This window comes from Polypterus senegalus, chromosome 1, assembly GCF_016835505.1.
Source record: "Polypterus senegalus isolate Bchr_013 chromosome 1, ASM1683550v1, whole genome shotgun sequence".
Taxonomy (NCBI): domain Eukaryota; kingdom Metazoa; phylum Chordata; class Cladistia; order Polypteriformes; family Polypteridae; genus Polypterus; species Polypterus senegalus.
In genome coordinates this window covers 65,869,850-65,886,966 of record NC_053154.1, presented here as the reverse complement: position 1 = coordinate 65,886,966, position 17,117 = coordinate 65,869,850, and the positions used below count along the sequence as shown (strand labels likewise).

Below are 17,117 nucleotides of genomic sequence, written 5' to 3'. Positions count from 1 at the left end.
AAATGTCAAAATCTTATCAGTAGTTCTGAGCAGACCTCACCACAAAACTATAACATGAGAACATCAGATGAAAAGTAATAAGCCTCAGGTTTTATAAAATCTACACTAAGGTACAAAACAGAGTAAAGTTGAGAAGAAAAGCATGGAAATTAAGCAAATGTTAAGAATCAATGCTTTCAGATAAACATCGTTCAGCAGTAGATTTGTGGCCATGCATGATGTGACAAAATTAATAAAGAAATAAAGAAAATCCTAACAAATACAGAGGCAGACCTGAAATCACAAATGATGAACTTAATTTGCTTGGTAAGCAGTGAGATGGCTAGGTAGTCACAACTAATAAAGCATCACAGATGTATCAGAATCAGTCTGTCCTACATTCCAGCGTTAGTGATGGGTACTTAACCACAGCATCGCACAATATACACATTCTTAAATTGAAATTCGTATGAATTTAGAGGATATACTGCTAAAAATTAATTTCAGATTGTATATCGAAGTCCACAGAGGAAAAGAGGTTTAACTAGAAGAAAGCAGTTAATGAAGTTGATATATAATGCAGAAAAACTGAATTTGCTATAAATGTGGCTCACATTGAATCACATTTTTTTCAAAATAAAACTCTAGAAACCTTCAGTTTATGTACTGGCAGGACCAGCACTCATCCTAACACTTTTCAAATAAATTAAATGATTAACATTATCACCAATTTTTTTTCTAACAATTTTTTTACCTCCGTCATTTATAATAACAGCTTACTGTTATATTACTTGATTATGCACAATGTAATAACATCAGGCAGGCCGCATCACATTTTGTTATTTACTTATTCAGGATAACTAATGAAATTATTTTAGTATATTATATGAGTTAAAGATTGCTATATATACACTAATGCACATACCTTATTGCTCCTAAAAAAACCTTCTGCTTTTAGAGTCTTGTTAGGTACATAGAGTAATCGCAAATCATTATAGCATCTTTCCAAAACAATTCTCATTGTTTCAGCACACAGACCTGTAGCCTATTCAAAATAAAAAAAATACACTTTAAACACTGAATTAAATGTCTCTAGTTTAAAATATTCTCATTCTGAGAACACATTGCTACCTAGCTGATATGTATTCTTATACCTGTGCAATAAGCTGTTTAAATTCTGTCACTGTTTGGTTCAGATAAGCACGAACACTGACAGGAGGTGCGATAATTTCAGTTTTCAAATCAACCACATGAACTTTTACCATAACTTCTGTAAGAAAAAAGCACACCAATGTCAGCAGTCAGCAAAACAAAACACAAAGTACCTGGCAACTGCAGTAAATACAGCAATACTGTATTGCACTCAAAATCTTCACTATCCAAGAAGACAGCTTTTTTTAAAAAAAAAAAAACTTTGACCATCACTGCGATTTGGAAAATAATGAATCCAGCTGAAAATTAAACCAAGCCCCCTTTTTCATTTCATTAATAATATCTGAGATATTAAAGAGCTAGATTTTAGAGAACTTTTGACTCAATAAAGCTTCATTTCTTTTGTTGGATTTTGAGAACTTACAAAACCTTATCTCTTAAGAAATTACAACACAGAAATGCAACAGAAAACTTTAAAAATAAATAAATCTTAAACCTGTGCCTACCGACAATAAAATCTTACCCCCTGGCTTATAAGGCTGGAACACCTGGTCTGGTCGTCGTGTTTCTAATAACAGGTCAAACATATAGGATGACTTCACTCCACCCAATAAAGAGCCCATTTGTTTGTCTTCCTCTTCTTCATACGACCTTTCGAGGTATTCATGAAATTCATCATATTTGACAAGACGACAGCACTCAAGTGGTATGACTCCCTCCAAATCCATTAACTAAAAATGATGAAATGTACACTAGTCAGTTTTTTGATTTTTAAAATAAAAATACAGCATGTTTAAAAGGAAGCCTGCATACAATTTTTTTTTTTTTTTAAATCCAACTTACATTAATTTGTCTTGTGTACACTACTAAGGACAAATATTTTGGACAGATAAATAAATATGCAAATATATAAAAGTACTGTGAAATGTGACAATGAACACAGAATTACATGCGAGTATAAATAATTAAATATTTCATGAAATGTGTTTTTGTTGGTTATTTCTTTATGTATTTATTCATTTACTTATATCAGTGACACTACACATAACATGAAATATACCTTGAAATTAAAACAACACTTTTCATTGTGAAAGTTAAGAGAGAGTGGACTTTATTGAGTACTGTGTTTTGATTTGCAAATATTTTTATTTTCATATTGTTACATTTCACAATACATTTGTGTACTTATTTATTTAAATGTCTAAAATATTCATCCATATCTATCTATATACTGTAAGGAAAAAAAAAATTAAAAAAATATATATATATATATATATATATATAAATATATATATATATAATAGTATAATTTGATGAGGGGGCTACTACTTAATTTAGCAATTTTACCATATATTACATTTGTTTTAAAGTTGTTAAATTTTAAAACAGCAGTACTACAATATAAATATATATATATATACAGTATATACACATAACTTAAAATTCAAAGTTAAAATAAAGTATACCCCTGGTACATTCAGCAGATGAAACACAGTAACAGTTTTCCAATGTAATTTACACAAACAATACATAAAACAATCTACCACATTCCAACATGTCTGTTTTACATATTATACACTATCACCTTCTTCTGTATCCTTTTTTTCAGTTTGAGAATCACCTTTAGCATTTTTTTCAACTTTTACAATGTGTGCTTTGTCTGTATGTGTATGTTACATTAGTTACGTCATGGGATTCAAATGATGCTTTTATCTTATATTAAGAGTGCTAATATATACCAAGAAATCCTTATCAACACCATCATACTTCTACTACCAGCCTGTAAAGCAAGGGACAGAAGGCTACATGGATACATGTAGATACACCGTATGCCAAGTCTGTATACCAAAGCATAATTTGAAATTCATCAAACCATGTTACATTTTCCATGCTTCAAATGTCTACTTTTTGTGGTCATCTGCCCACCTTAACTGCACCTTCCTCTTCTTAACCTGATGTATTTTTCTGCCTCTGTAACCCATGCCCTTTATTATTTTACTATATGCCCAGCCCTTACTTACAGTTTAAAATTTTTCATCTGCACCTAAATGTGTAAAAACCGTAGCGAATCCTAAAATTTTATTTTTTTTTTATTTGATCAAATTTGTTAATCCCTTAGGAGAAATTGTCTTTTTGCATGACTTTTGGGGGTCAGAGTGCAGGGTCAGCCATCGTACAGCGCACTGGAAGCAAGGGCCCAATAGAGTAGGATCCCATCTGGCAGTAACAGGGTTTGAAAAGGCAGCCTTCCAGATACCAGCACAAATCCTTAGCCACAGAGCCACCAATCCACCCAAAACCTACCCAATTAACCAGATTTACTGTAGGTACCCTATGTGTTGTGCAACTTTAATCAAAGAGTGGCATCTCTGCCGTCTATTAATTTTTTTTTCTATCATGGCCACTAACACACTTTCTACTCCACTATGCTCCACAGTGGTTCGCTGTTCAAATGGTTAAAATGAGAATAACATCTCCTAACCTGAGGTCACAATACTCCTCTAGAGAAAAAGGACCACACTCTATGTAGAGGAGTGGGGAGCAGCTGACCCAAATGGAGGAGTTCAATTATATCTCAGGGTCCTGTTCATAAGTGTGGTTAGAGGTGACTTGAATGATTTGGTGCGTCAATGACAGATTTACAAGCACAGAACCAGAATGTGTTTGCAATTTAGCCACTGGGGGGTGGGCGTGGCAAACCAGCCCAACTTCAAGCTGGTCTCAAGCCTGAAAAAACAGTGAGGGTCAATGTCAAGAAGGGAAGCCAGTTCATTGGAGACAATGAATGTTGGGACAATGACAGGGAAATGAAGACAACTAACAGATTTGATGAAAAGAGGAGGAGGAGAGTGGAATAAGACAAGACCACTGGGAGGAAGATTTAAGTTGCTGTACAGCAGAGCAAATGAGCAGGGAAAAATGGTATAGGTATAGTAGTATCCAAAGAATTAAAAGATGGTCTTGTCAATGTGAATAGGAGCAGTATTTGGGCGAGGAGTGTCAAGATGGGCCTTGGTGAAACTGTAGTTAATGTCATTTGTGCATATGCTCATCAAAACAGACTGTTAGGAAGAGGAGAAGAATGTTTTTGGGTCACAAATGGATGAACAGCTTACAGCAATACAATCAGGGAGAAAATGTGATTCTTGGTGATCTAAATGGGCATATGGGAAAGAGTAGAGAGATGACAGAATAGGGTACATGGAGGAAGGGGAGTAAGTAAAGAAATGGGGAAGGGGAGAGGATAGTAGATTTTTATAGAGGGATAAAGCTGATGTCACATACAATGAAAATTTGGGAAAGTGTTATAGAGAGAAAACCTAGGGAAGAAACCACCATAGATGAGAAGCAGTTTGGTTTTATGCTAGGCAGAGAAACAACTGATACAGTCTTTACATTAAGGCAGCTCACAGAGAAGCATCAAGAAAAACACAAGTTTGTATATGGTGATTATTGATTTGGAGAAGGCTTATGATAGAGTGCCACATTGAGAGCTCTAGAAGTGCACGAGAAAGAAAGGAGTACCAAAAATATGTGAAGATTGTCCAAGATAAATATATGAGGGAGTGTTGGGGTAACAGACCCCAGTTAAGAGTATGTTTGCACCAGGGATCTTCCTTATGTAATTACCTTTCTGATATGGTTATGGATGTGTCGAGTCATTGGATAATAGACCAATTCTCCTGATGCATGTGTGGTACAACATGCATGACCTGGCGGGGATCAACGCACATGTACTGTGCAAGGCATGCACCGGGGCCACTGAGAAAAGAAGAGTGTTCTTTGCTCACCTTGCAGAGGAACTTCGTCATCGCTTCTTACAAGAAAAGGGGATGGAAAAAGAAAAAGAGGATGCAATATCAACAAGCATCTGTTCCAAGACCACGGCTTCCACCAGGAAAGCAAACTCAGTCAGTGTCAGGTGCCCCTTCAATTTAATGGGAACCATGGCACAGACAGAAGTGTGTATAATGCAAAAGGTACACATATCGTAAATGTAGGAAGGACAGTCCTTGGGTGTGTGGGAGCTGTTAACATTTGAATTAGATGATTGTATTTAGCGCAGAACTGATCTCTCTGTACTATTCTTTCCTCTGCATGTCCTGGAGTACAAAAGAAACACCACCATGCACCAAAATGTGCAGATTGGGCAAGATCAGGAAGGGGGAAAAAAAAAAAACACCCCAAAAAAACGTGGTCACTGATTACAACCACAACAAGGTATGCTAATGAATACTGTATGTATAATATGAATAATGTTGCATCAGTGCCACAGTGTTTTTCGAAATGTACTAAAATAAATTATTCCAAATATCATATATACCTGTGTTTCTGTTTTTTGTCAGTGCGGCTTTGACATCATGGACCATACGGTGCACACTAATTCAGCATGAGCTGGAACACGCAATAAAAGAGAGTAAAAAAAAATTCAAGTGACAGTGAGATATGAAGGCGGCAGATTCTCCAGCGTTTGTGTGTCAGCTTTTACAGTGGGATGCAAAAGTTTGGGCAACCTTGTTAATAGTCATTATTTTCCTGTATAAATCGTTGGTTGTTACGATAAAAAATGTCAGTTAAATATATCATATAGGAGACGTACACAGTGATATTTGAGAAGTGAAATAAAGTTTATTGGATTTACAGAAAGTGTGCAATAATTGTTCAAACAAAATCAGGCAGGTGCATAAATTTGGGCACCATTGTCATTTTATTGATTCCAAAACTTTTAGAACTAATTATTGGAACTCAAATTGGCTTGGTAAGCTCAGTGACCCCTGACCTACATACACAGGTGAATCCAATAATGAGAAAGAGTATTTAAGGGGGTCAATTGTAAGTTTTCCTCCTCCTTTAATATTCTCTGAAGAGTAGCAACAAAACACCTCTCAAATGACCTGAAGACAGAAGATTGTTCACCATCATGGTTTAGGGGAAGGATACAGAAAGCTATCCCAGAGATTTAATTTCCACAGTTAGGAACATATTGAGGAAATGGAAGACCACAGGCTCAGTTCAAGTTAAGGCTCGAAGTGGCAGACCAAGAAAGATTTGGAGAGACAGAAGCGACGAATGGTGAGAACAGTCAGAGTCAACCCACAGACCAGCACCAAAGACCTACAACATCATCTTGCAGCAGATGGAGTCACTGTGCATCGCTCAACCATTCGCGACTTTACACAAGGAGATGCTGTATGCGAGAGTGATGCAGAGGAAGCCTTTTCTCCGCCCACAGCACAAACAGAGCTGCTTGAGATATGCTCAAGCACATTTGGACAAGCCAGCTTCATTTTGGAATAAGGTGCTGTGGACTGATGAAACTAAAATTGAGTTATTTGGGCATAACAAGGGGTGTTATGCATGGAGGAAAAAGAACACAGCATTCCAAGAAAAACACCTGCTACCTACAGTAAAATATGGTGGTGGTTCCATCATGCTGTGGGGCTGTGTGGCCAGTGCAGGGACTGGGAATCTTGTCAAAGTTGAGGGACGCAAGGATTCCACTCAGTATCAGCAGATTCTGGAGACCAACGTCCAGGAATCAGTGACAAAGCTGAAGCTGCGCCAGGGCTGGATCTTTCAACAAGACAACGACCCTAAACACTGCTCAAAATCCACTAAGGCATTCATGCAGAGGAACAAGTACAACGTTCTGGAATGGCCATCTCAGTCCCCAGACCTGAATATAATTGAAAATCTGTGGTGTGAGTTAAAGAGAGCTGTCCATGCTCGGAAGCCATCAAACCTGAATGAACTAGAGATGTTTTGTAAAGAGGAATGGTCCAAAATACCTTCAACCACAATCCAGACTCTCATTGGAACCTACAGGAAGCGTTTAGAGGCTGTAATTTCTGCAAAAGGCGGATCTACTAAATATTGATGTAATTTCTTTTTGTGGTGCCCAAATTTATGCACCTGCCTGATTTTGTTTGAACAATTATTGCACACTTTCTGTAAATCCAATAAACTTCATTTCACTTCTCAAATATCACTGTGTGTGTCTCCTGTATGATATATTTAATTGACATTTTTTATCGTAACAACCAACAATTTATACAGGAAAATAATGACTATTAACAAGGTTGCCCAAACTTTTGCATCCCACTGTATCCCCCCAGATCAGAGAATTTCCAGATCCATTGTCTCAAGACACCACTCACATCCATACTTATTCAAATAAAAACTAACAGCGTTAGATCTGGGTGGTGGGGGGTTATATCGTGATCGTGACTGAGAGAATAAAATTGGAAAAAAAACCCCACCAACTTTCACAAGTACTATAAACTTACACTGGACTATAAATTTACAGATGCTACTCAAATTTAAGTTTTTAGTGTATACTATTAATAAGAGCAGCTCACTACTCAAGACAGTAAATTTGCAAGGCACCCTTTTGATTACAAGTCAGCAGTTCTTACCGCTGCACCACGGAAGCTGTTGTATTGCATTTGCACCTTTTGTGGAAGTGTTTATTTGATATTTGGACTTCAGCCTTCACACATTATACAGTTCATGTCGACATTTTGTCATTTTTTTTTTTACTAAAACATGAAAAACATTTTTGTTTTAACGATGTGTTTACATAGATTGTTGTAGACACAGAACACACATGAAATGTATCTATTCCAAATAATCTATTATTTCCCCTCTAAAACTCCAGCTCTTCACTCCAAGATAATCAAGGCTTGAGCTGGGAGAATTTCTTGTCCTTTCTGTGGCGGTTCGGTTGGGAGGTATAGCAGGCTGCTTGTGCTTATCAATACATTTACATGACAAAAGATGTTGATGGAGAGGTGCAAAGGTGTTTAATGTGGGATGGATTTATGAGTTTTTTTCATAGGCTTTGTTAACTCTAGTGTTAAAATGGCAAGGCTGACTGGTGATTTACAGGGTGTCTCAGAAATAATAGGACAGTTACTGGTACAATCACTGCCATATTATTACTGACACACCAAGCACTGTATTAATAAATGTTCTTACTGAGGGGCCATTAAAGTTAAATTATCAAATATCTTCTACATTACAGACCATGATGAAAAACATTGCTTCAAATTAAAATCATTTCTCTATTATAAAAAAAAATCTTGGAAGGAGATGAGACGTTATTTTCTCAGAGAGACACTTTCATGTCCCGCGAGACAAGTCTTTGTGCCAAGAGATTTCACCACGCCCGGGCTCAGAAATAAAAGAAAGAGTAGATGACAAAGCAGAATGTTGTAAAGAATTCAAAAATGTTGCTGCATTACACATGCAGAGCAGGTTAGAGATAATGGAAGTACAAAAATTTGAAAGTCTTAAAAAAAGGATAGTAAAGATCTCATTAGCGCAAACAAACGTAAATTATTACTCGGTGAAATAACAGAACAGCGAAAAGAGATTGAATATATTGTTCAGATTAAAACTAATTTGTGTTGCCGTCAGGGAAAAAAAAATAGTGTTTCTTCCCAATGAACATCCGCAAGAATTAAAAGATTTGTTGTAAAATAGTAAAATCCTGAGAGAGAAAATTTAAAGCCCCATAAAACAAGAGGTTATGCAAAGAGACTTGAAAAAATCCTGCCCACATAACCACGCACATGGTTCAATCATTTCACATTTGTGTGAATGCTATTGTCAGACACATTCTTGTAGCCAGAAAGAAACTATATTCACTCACAGACAGTTATACGTTGCGTTGTCACAATGTAATTCCAAACACGGAACCAAAATTCAATGCGATACTGATGAAAAGGTAAAAGTAAAAAGAGATTGAATATATGGACAGAGGTGATACAACAGAAGTATGTAGACCTTGTATGGCTTTAAACTTTTAAGTCGTAGACTTGTAGATTGTCTAATTCGTGTTGCCATCAGGGAAAAATAGTGTTTCTTCCCAATGAAGAGGCCTATCCGCAAGAATTAAAAGATTTGTTATTTGGTGAAAGTGAAATCCACATATGCGAGCGACAGAGTGTGTGGTGAGGGGGGCTGGGGGTTTGGGGTTAGTGAACAAAGCCCCCTAGTAATATGTAAACTTTAAAAGTAGTAATAGCATACAATGTTTTCTTTTATACAGTTTGCATAACTAATTTAATGTATTGATTTATTTCACATACCTTGTATGCTATTTCAACAGCTTCTTTCAGTGTTTTATCTCTGTGAACCTCCAGTTTTTTTTCCATCATTATCATTTTCACAGGATGCATACAAAACAATTTAATCTAGGACACAGATAAGACAGTTCAATATGAGTAAATATGAGTATAGTTTTATAATTTACCCCATTTAATTACACAAAACAACGATGCAGTTATAAAACATTCTCTGCAGAAGCTACTCCCAAGTTTCATACCTTACAAGTATTTCGTTCAATTTCACGTTGCTTCTTTTCGTGTTCCTCCATTTCCTTTTCTTTGTGAACTAGTCGCTTTATATGCTCTGGAAATTCTTGAGCATCCATAAACTCTAGTAAAAATAAAATATAGGAAAGAAGGAAGAAAATTAACATTAATTAAAAAGTTATATATTTTTTAGAAGAAATTTTGTAAACCCACTAATTCTATTACAAGGTTATTAGGTGCAAAAGCCTGTAGCTGCTGGTAAGGCAGAATCAGGCATGAGCCAAACGCATACCAAAAGAAATGTTTCAGTCCAAAAAAAGTTTGTTTTAAAACGGTTTAGTGAAATTTCAAAGCAAACAGTCCACAAAAGGATACACAAAGGTTGTTACACACATAGTTAAACCTCAGATGTTTTATACACTTAAGGATGAGTTATTTCTCTATGCTCTACTTTCAAATTCAGTACATTCTAAAGTACAGCTCTGCACATACAATTAAGCATTTTAAGGCCATGCCTTATACACAGTAAGGCATGTTACTAACTGAGAATAATCTGAAATCAGAGGAGCAGGAAATTGTTAGAATATTCCATTTCAATTCAGCTTATAGACGAACATTTAATATAACTTAAATAACTAGCAAATGAGCTATGGGCTTACAGAGCCTATTCCTGTAGTATGATGCAAAAGATTGGAATAAATCCTAAGAAAGACGTGTACAAATTACAGGGTATATACATGCACAGTGCTAGATTTATTCATACCATGGCCTATGTCAGTAAATCTAAAATGCAAGTCTCTGTAATAATGAATCCCAGTAGCACCTGGAGAAAACATAAGAAATTTGACAAACAAGAGACCATTCAATCCATCAAGTTTGTTTGCTTAGTGAATAGCTATGCTGTCTCAATATCTCATCCAGATACTTCTTAAAGGTTGTCAATGTGTCTGCTAAAACTACATGCCTTGGTAGTTTGGTCCGGATTCCTACAACTCTTTGCTTAAAGATGTTCTTCCTGAGTTGAGTCCTGAATGCACTTATGATACACTGCTTAGTTGAAATAATTCTTTTGGATATGCTTTATCAATTTCTTTAGGAAGTTTGAAGATTTTTTTGCTTGACAGCAAATAGGGTTAATTCTCTGACTCTATGTCCTTTAAGTCCTAGAATGCACATTGCTGCTCTCTTCTGCACGGCTTCAAGTTCTGCACTGTCTTTCTTGTAGAGTGGTGATTGGAACTGTACAAATTACTCCAGATGTGGTCTCACCAGAACATTATGAAGTCTGAGGAAAATGCCGCTGGATTTATATTCAACCATTTTTAATATATAATGTAACATTTTATTTGCCTTTTTAATATTGTCTATGTATTGCTTAGATGATGAAAATGTTGAGTCAGCATAAACACCTAAATCCTTTTCATAGGTTGCTTCTTGTAGTACATCATTTCCCATCTTGTATTTATAATTGACAGTCCTTTTGCCTACATGCAACACTTTGCACTTTTCTACAATAAACTGCATTTTCCCAAGTGTTCCACCAGTTACGTTTTTTTGAAACGTTGTTTTTGACTCTTCATTGTCTGCCATTCCTCCCATTTTAGTATCATCTGCAAATTACATACGTTTACTAACACTGTTCACTTCACTGTGACTTCACCCTAAGTGGAACAGTCTCCTCTTATTTGTACTTTTGGCCTCCTGCCGGTTAACAAACTTGAGTTGCATGAAACATGACGAGAATGTAATATGATAACATTCCTTCCTTTTTCTTGTTTTATAGAACACTAGCAAAATACCCGCGGTTCACAGCGGAGAAGTAGTGTGTTAAAGAAGTAATGAAAAAGAAAAGGAAACATTTTGAAAATAACGTAACATGATTGTCAACGTAATTGTTTTGTCACTGTTATGAGTGTTGCTGTCATATATATATATATATATATATATATATATATATATATATATACACACACACACACACACATAAACATATATACATATAAACATATCAACATATACACATATATACACATACACATATCTATATCGTAGCCACCCCCAGGCCTGATTACTGCCACACCTGTTTCAATCAAGAAATCACTTAAATAGGAGCTGCCTGACACAGAGAAGTAGACCAAAAGCATCTCAAAAGCTAGACATCATGCCAAGATCCAAAGAAATTCAGGAACAAATGAGAACAGAAGTAATTGAGATCTATCAGTCTGGTAAAGGTTATAAAGCGGTTTCTAAAGCTTTGGGACTCCAGCGAACCACAGTGAGAGCCATTATCCACAAATGGCAAAAACATGGAACAGTGGTGAACCTTCCCAGGAGTGTCCGGCTGACCAAAATTATCCCAAGAGGGCAGAGACGACTAATCTGAGAGGTCACAAAAGACCCCAGGACAACGTCTAAATTACTGCAGGCCTCACTTGCCTCAATTAAGGTCAGTGTTCACGACTCCACCATAAGAAAGAGACTGGGCAAAAACGGCCTGCATGGCAAATTTCTAAGACGCAAACCACTGTTAAGCAAAAGAACATTAGGGCTCGCCTCAATTTTGCTAAGAAACATCTCAATGATTGCCAAGACTTTTGGGAAAATACCTTGTGGACTGATGAGACAAAAGTTGAACTTTTGGAAGGCAAATGTCCCGTTACATCTGGCGTAAAAGGAACACAGCATTTCAGAAAAAGAACATCATACCAACAGTAAAATATGGTGGTGGTAGTGTAATGGTCTGGGTTGTTTTGCTGCTTCAGAACCTGGAAGGCTTGCTGTGATAGATGGAACCATGAATTCTACTGTCTACCAAAAAATCCTGAACTTTGAGCTACTGCTTGTATGAAAATGTGCTATATAAATAAATGTTGTTGTTGTTGTTGTTGAAGGAGAATGTCTGGCCATCTGTTCGTCAACTCAAGTTGAAGCGATCTTGGGTGCTGCAACAGGACAATGACCCAAAACACACCAGCAAATCCACCTCTGAATGGCTGAAGAAAAACAAAATGAAGACTTTGGAGTGGCCTAGTCAAAGTCCTGACCTGAATCCAATTGAGATACTATGGCATGACCTTAAAAAGGCGGTTCATGCTAGAAAACCCTCAAATAAACATGAATTACAACAATTCTGCAAAGATGAGTGGGCCAAAATTCGTCCAGAGTGCTGTAAAAGACTCATTGCAAGTTATCGCAAACGCTTGATTGCAGTCATTGCTGCTAAGGGTGGCCCAACCAGTTATTAGGTTCAGGTGGCAATTACTTTTTCACACAGGGCCATGTAGGTTTGGATTTTTTTTTCTTCCTAAATAATAAAAACCATCATTTAAAAACTGCATTTTGTGTTTACTTGTGTTATATTTGACTAATGATTAAATGTGTTTGATGATCAGACACATTTTGTGTGACAAACATGCAAAAGAATAAGAAATCAGGAAGGGGGCAAATAGTTTTTCACACCACTGTATACATACATGCAGATATATATATATATATAGATATAGATATATATATATATATATAGATATATATAGATATAGATATATATAGATATATATATATATATATATATATAGTATAGTAGGTGGTGGTGACGCATACTATATATATACTATATATAGTAACAGGCACTATATAGCACCAGACCCACAACAGAGTGGACACTGGAGGCACGTGTAAAATATAAATAAAATATATATATTTTATTATATTATATATATATATTTTATTATATATATATATACATATATATATATATTTTATTATATATATATATATCTATACTAATAAAAGGCAAAGCCCTCACTCACTCACTCACTGACTCATCACTAATTCTCCAACTTCCCGTGTGGGTGGAAGGCTGAAATTTGGCAGGTTCATTCCTTATAGCTTCCTTACAAAAGTTGGGCAGGTTTTATATCGAAATTCTACGCGTAATGGTCATAACTGGAAGCTGTTTTTCTCCATTTACTGTAATGGAGATGAGCTTCAACGCCGTGGGGGCGGAGTTTCGTGTGACATCATCACGCCTCCCACGTAATCACGCAGTACATAGAAAACCAGGAAGACCTCAAAAAGCGCTGAAGAAAACATGCATTATATAACTGAGAAGGCAGCGAAACAATAAGAAGCGAGCGAGTGACATACACAACCATATTCATGAGTTCTGCTACTTCGGAAACAAAGCACGCATGTAAACCTACACTTTAAATTAAGTTCATAGACAGGCTGCGCTGGCTTGTAATTTAGTGCCTGCCCATATAAGGCCGTCCGTCCAGCGGCAATCCAATAGCAAACTCCCACTAAATATTCACGGGTTAAGGACTGTGCTTATGCAGAGGAAGATGAGATGGTCAGGGTGGTGTTTGGTACAAACTCAGCGAAACTGCGAGAGAAAGTTTTAAGTGCCAGGACTAAGGTAACATTAAATACAGCCATGGACATAGCACGAGATGGCACCAGCACAGCTGGGAAACTTCGATGCATGTACACCGAGCTGCTCACGGAACTGACGAGTGCACAGATAAAAGCAACAGTTCCAAAGAGCTGAACAAAACCGAATTACACAATTGAAAAGGCAGCAAAAAATATGAAGCGTTTGATACATACAAGCATATTCATAAATCCAAAACAAAGCACACGTTGGAAAAAGTCAATGTCCTGCTAAAGGAAGACAGTGTAAAAAAAACCCGTGCATGCAGTGTGTCAGGTCTCAGATAAAGAAGAAGACGAGCTGTTTATTGATGCAGTAAGAAACGAATCGATGAATGAAACCTGTCATCTTTACAACGATTGACAAACACGGAATGTAACTTGAACACAACACATCCTACAAATACGAACCTGATTGAAAGAAATAATGATAATCAAATCCTTGATGACAGCAACACTCAGTAACACTCACAAAACAAATACTGTATATTGACAGTCATGTTACGTTATTTTTAAAATGTTCCCTTTTCTTTTTCATAGCTTTTTTAACACACTACTTTGTTTTGGTAAAGCCATACTCAGTGTATTCATTAGATGAACGGTAAAAAAGTAAGAGCGAGGGAAGGATGACTGATTGAGGCATGCAGGCTGTAGTGCGCGTCAACTCTATCTGAATTGCGCGATCACATTTGAAAAAATATATCTTTTCAAGTTCTATTTAGTCCATATGTGTCAAACTCAAGGGCGGGCCACATCCGCCCGGCGTAATTATATCCGCCCGCGAGATCATTTTATATACTGTATTATTGTTATTAAAGCCCGGGTATATGAAGCGCTGGTAACACAATAAACTACAGATCCCATAATGCAGCGCTTCAGCTGCCTTGCCGAACACTTGCCGCGTTAATCAAGTCTACCTTATGATGCTGCAAGTTATTGCGAAGCTAGCTCACACGATGCTGAAGAGAAAAGTTGATTCTGAAAATAGAGCCTTTAAAAACCGATGGGAGGCTGAGTATATGTTTACTGAACCCATGTGTCTCATTTGTGGAGCTAATGTGGCTGTAATTACAGAATTTAATCTAAGACGGCACTATGAGACAAAACATCAGCTTAACCTGAATGCAATGCAGAAGATACAGAAAGCAGCATAATTAAATAAGAATCTGACACTTCAGCGGACGCTTTAACCCGTGCACAATCACAAAGTGATTTCAAGTGAAGCTGCTTTTATGGGAGACAAAAATGCACCAGTGCACCTTGCCTCACTTTCCCTGTTGCCAAGTAATGTTAAACCAAGTCGTCACTACGGTGTTCCCAAATACGCACTTTGCTGATAAACTGAGCGCACTGAGTTTGCACGGCGCTTTGGTGACTTGAAGAACAAAAAAAGTCCGTCTACATGCGGCTCAAACCTTGTGCATGTTTGGTAGCACATATCTGTGTGAGAAGCTCTTCTCAGTGATAAAGACTAACAAAACAGCACACAGGAGTCGCCTCACTGATGAGCACCTGCAATCCATCCTGAGAATCTCCACAACACAGAACCTCACACCAAACATAAACGAACCTGTGGCCAAAAAAAGATGCCAGGCGTCCAGCTCTAAAATGACATATGAGCAAAGAAAACTGAATGATTTGATTTGTTATTGCTGAAAGGAACACATTTCATTTATATTTCTAGGTTTTGTTATGCAGCATGTTCATATTTGAATTTGTATCATTTTGACAGGATATATTTTTATGGAGAGCAAAATCTTTTGGGATATTTAAAATCTAAGTTTATTTTTTATATAAAATTACATAAGAGTAAAGAAATGTGAATGTTTGTTCTTTTAACGTTTACTTTATTTCTAACTTGTATAATTTAGACAGGATAAATTTTTATGGAGAGCAAAATATTATAAGTTGTTTAAGGTTTGAGTTGATTTATTCAGGAATAATATTCCTGTCTGTTTTTACCATTCCTACCAAAGATATTTCTGTCGACTAAATAAAAATTCCTTCTATTTAAAATTTAAATAGAACTTGAACAAATACGATAGTTCATAATATCCACGCAGACTTGCACGTAAGAGCGGAGTTATCCGTTTTAACAAGCAGCGTATTGCACTGATCTGAAATAGCTGTGTGTGTATATATGTAGATATGTATGTATATGTATATATATATGTTTATATATGTGTGTGTGTATGTATGTATGTGTGTATGTATTTATGTGTGTGTATATGTATGTGTATATATGTAGATATATATATATATATGTTTATGTGTGTGTGTGTAAATATATATATATATATATATATATATATATATATGACAACAACACTCATCACTCACAACAGTGACAAAACAATTACAGTGACAATCATGTTATGTTATTTTCAAAATGTTTCCTTTTCTTTTCATTGCTTCTTTAACACACTACTTCTCCGCTGCGAAGCGCGGGTATTTTGCTAGTATATATATATATATATATATATATATATACACACAGTAATCCCTCGCTATATCGCGCTTCGACTTTCGCGGTTTCACTCTATCGCGGATTTTAAATGTAAGCACATCTAAATATATATAACGGATTCTTCGCTGGTTCGCGGATTTCTGCGGACAATGGGTCTTTTAATTTATGCTACACGCTTCCTCAGTTTGTTTGCCCAGTTGATTTCATACAAGGGAAGCTATTGGCGGATGGCTTAGAAGCTACCCAATCAGAGCATGTATTACATATTAACTAAAACTCCTCAATGCTATAAGATATGCATCCCGCGCGGAGCTTGATTGTTTGCTTGTTTCTGCCTCTATCTCACCCTCTCTGACATTCTCTGCGCCTGACGGAGGGGCTGTTTGCTTAAAAGATACTGACGCTCCTCTAAAAAAATGCCGCTTTATTGCAGTGCTCGGCATATTTAAAAGCACACGTATTGATTTTTTGATTGTTGCTTTAATCTCGTTCTCTGCGCCTGACGGAGGAGATGTGAGCAGAGGGGCTGTTTGCTTAGAAGATACTAACGCACCTCTAAAAAATGCCGCGGCAAACTTAAAAGCACAAGTATTGATTTTTTGATTGTTTGCTTTTCTTTGCGAGCTCGCTCTCTCCCTCTGAAATTCTCTGCTCCTGAAGAGAAGAAGATCTATTTGCATTCTTTTAATTGTGAGAAAGAACCGTCATCTCTGTCTTGTCATGGAGGACAGTTTAAACTTTTGACTAAAGGGTGTTATTTCATGTCTAGA

General features: G+C 36.5%; 1 protein-coding gene across 3 annotated transcripts in view; it reads right to left on the bottom strand.

Annotated features, from left to right (window-relative positions):
• Positions 1 to 17,117, bottom strand: part of usp47 (ubiquitin specific peptidase 47) — a 143,006-nt gene that overhangs the window by 18,633 nt on the left and 107,256 nt on the right. For all 3 annotated transcript variants that reach the window (XM_039749911.1, XM_039749900.1, XM_039749905.1), the window contains exons 15-19: positions 9,461 to 9,573; positions 9,225 to 9,329; positions 1,655 to 1,862; positions 1,134 to 1,249; positions 905 to 1,024 (exon numbers count right to left, since the gene is read on the bottom strand). In XM_039749911.1, the coding sequence (XP_039605845.1) occupies positions 905 to 1,024; positions 1,134 to 1,249; positions 1,655 to 1,862; positions 9,225 to 9,329; positions 9,461 to 9,573 (662 nt within the window). The remainder of the gene's footprint in view (positions 1 to 904; positions 1,025 to 1,133; positions 1,250 to 1,654; positions 1,863 to 9,224; positions 9,330 to 9,460; positions 9,574 to 17,117) is intronic.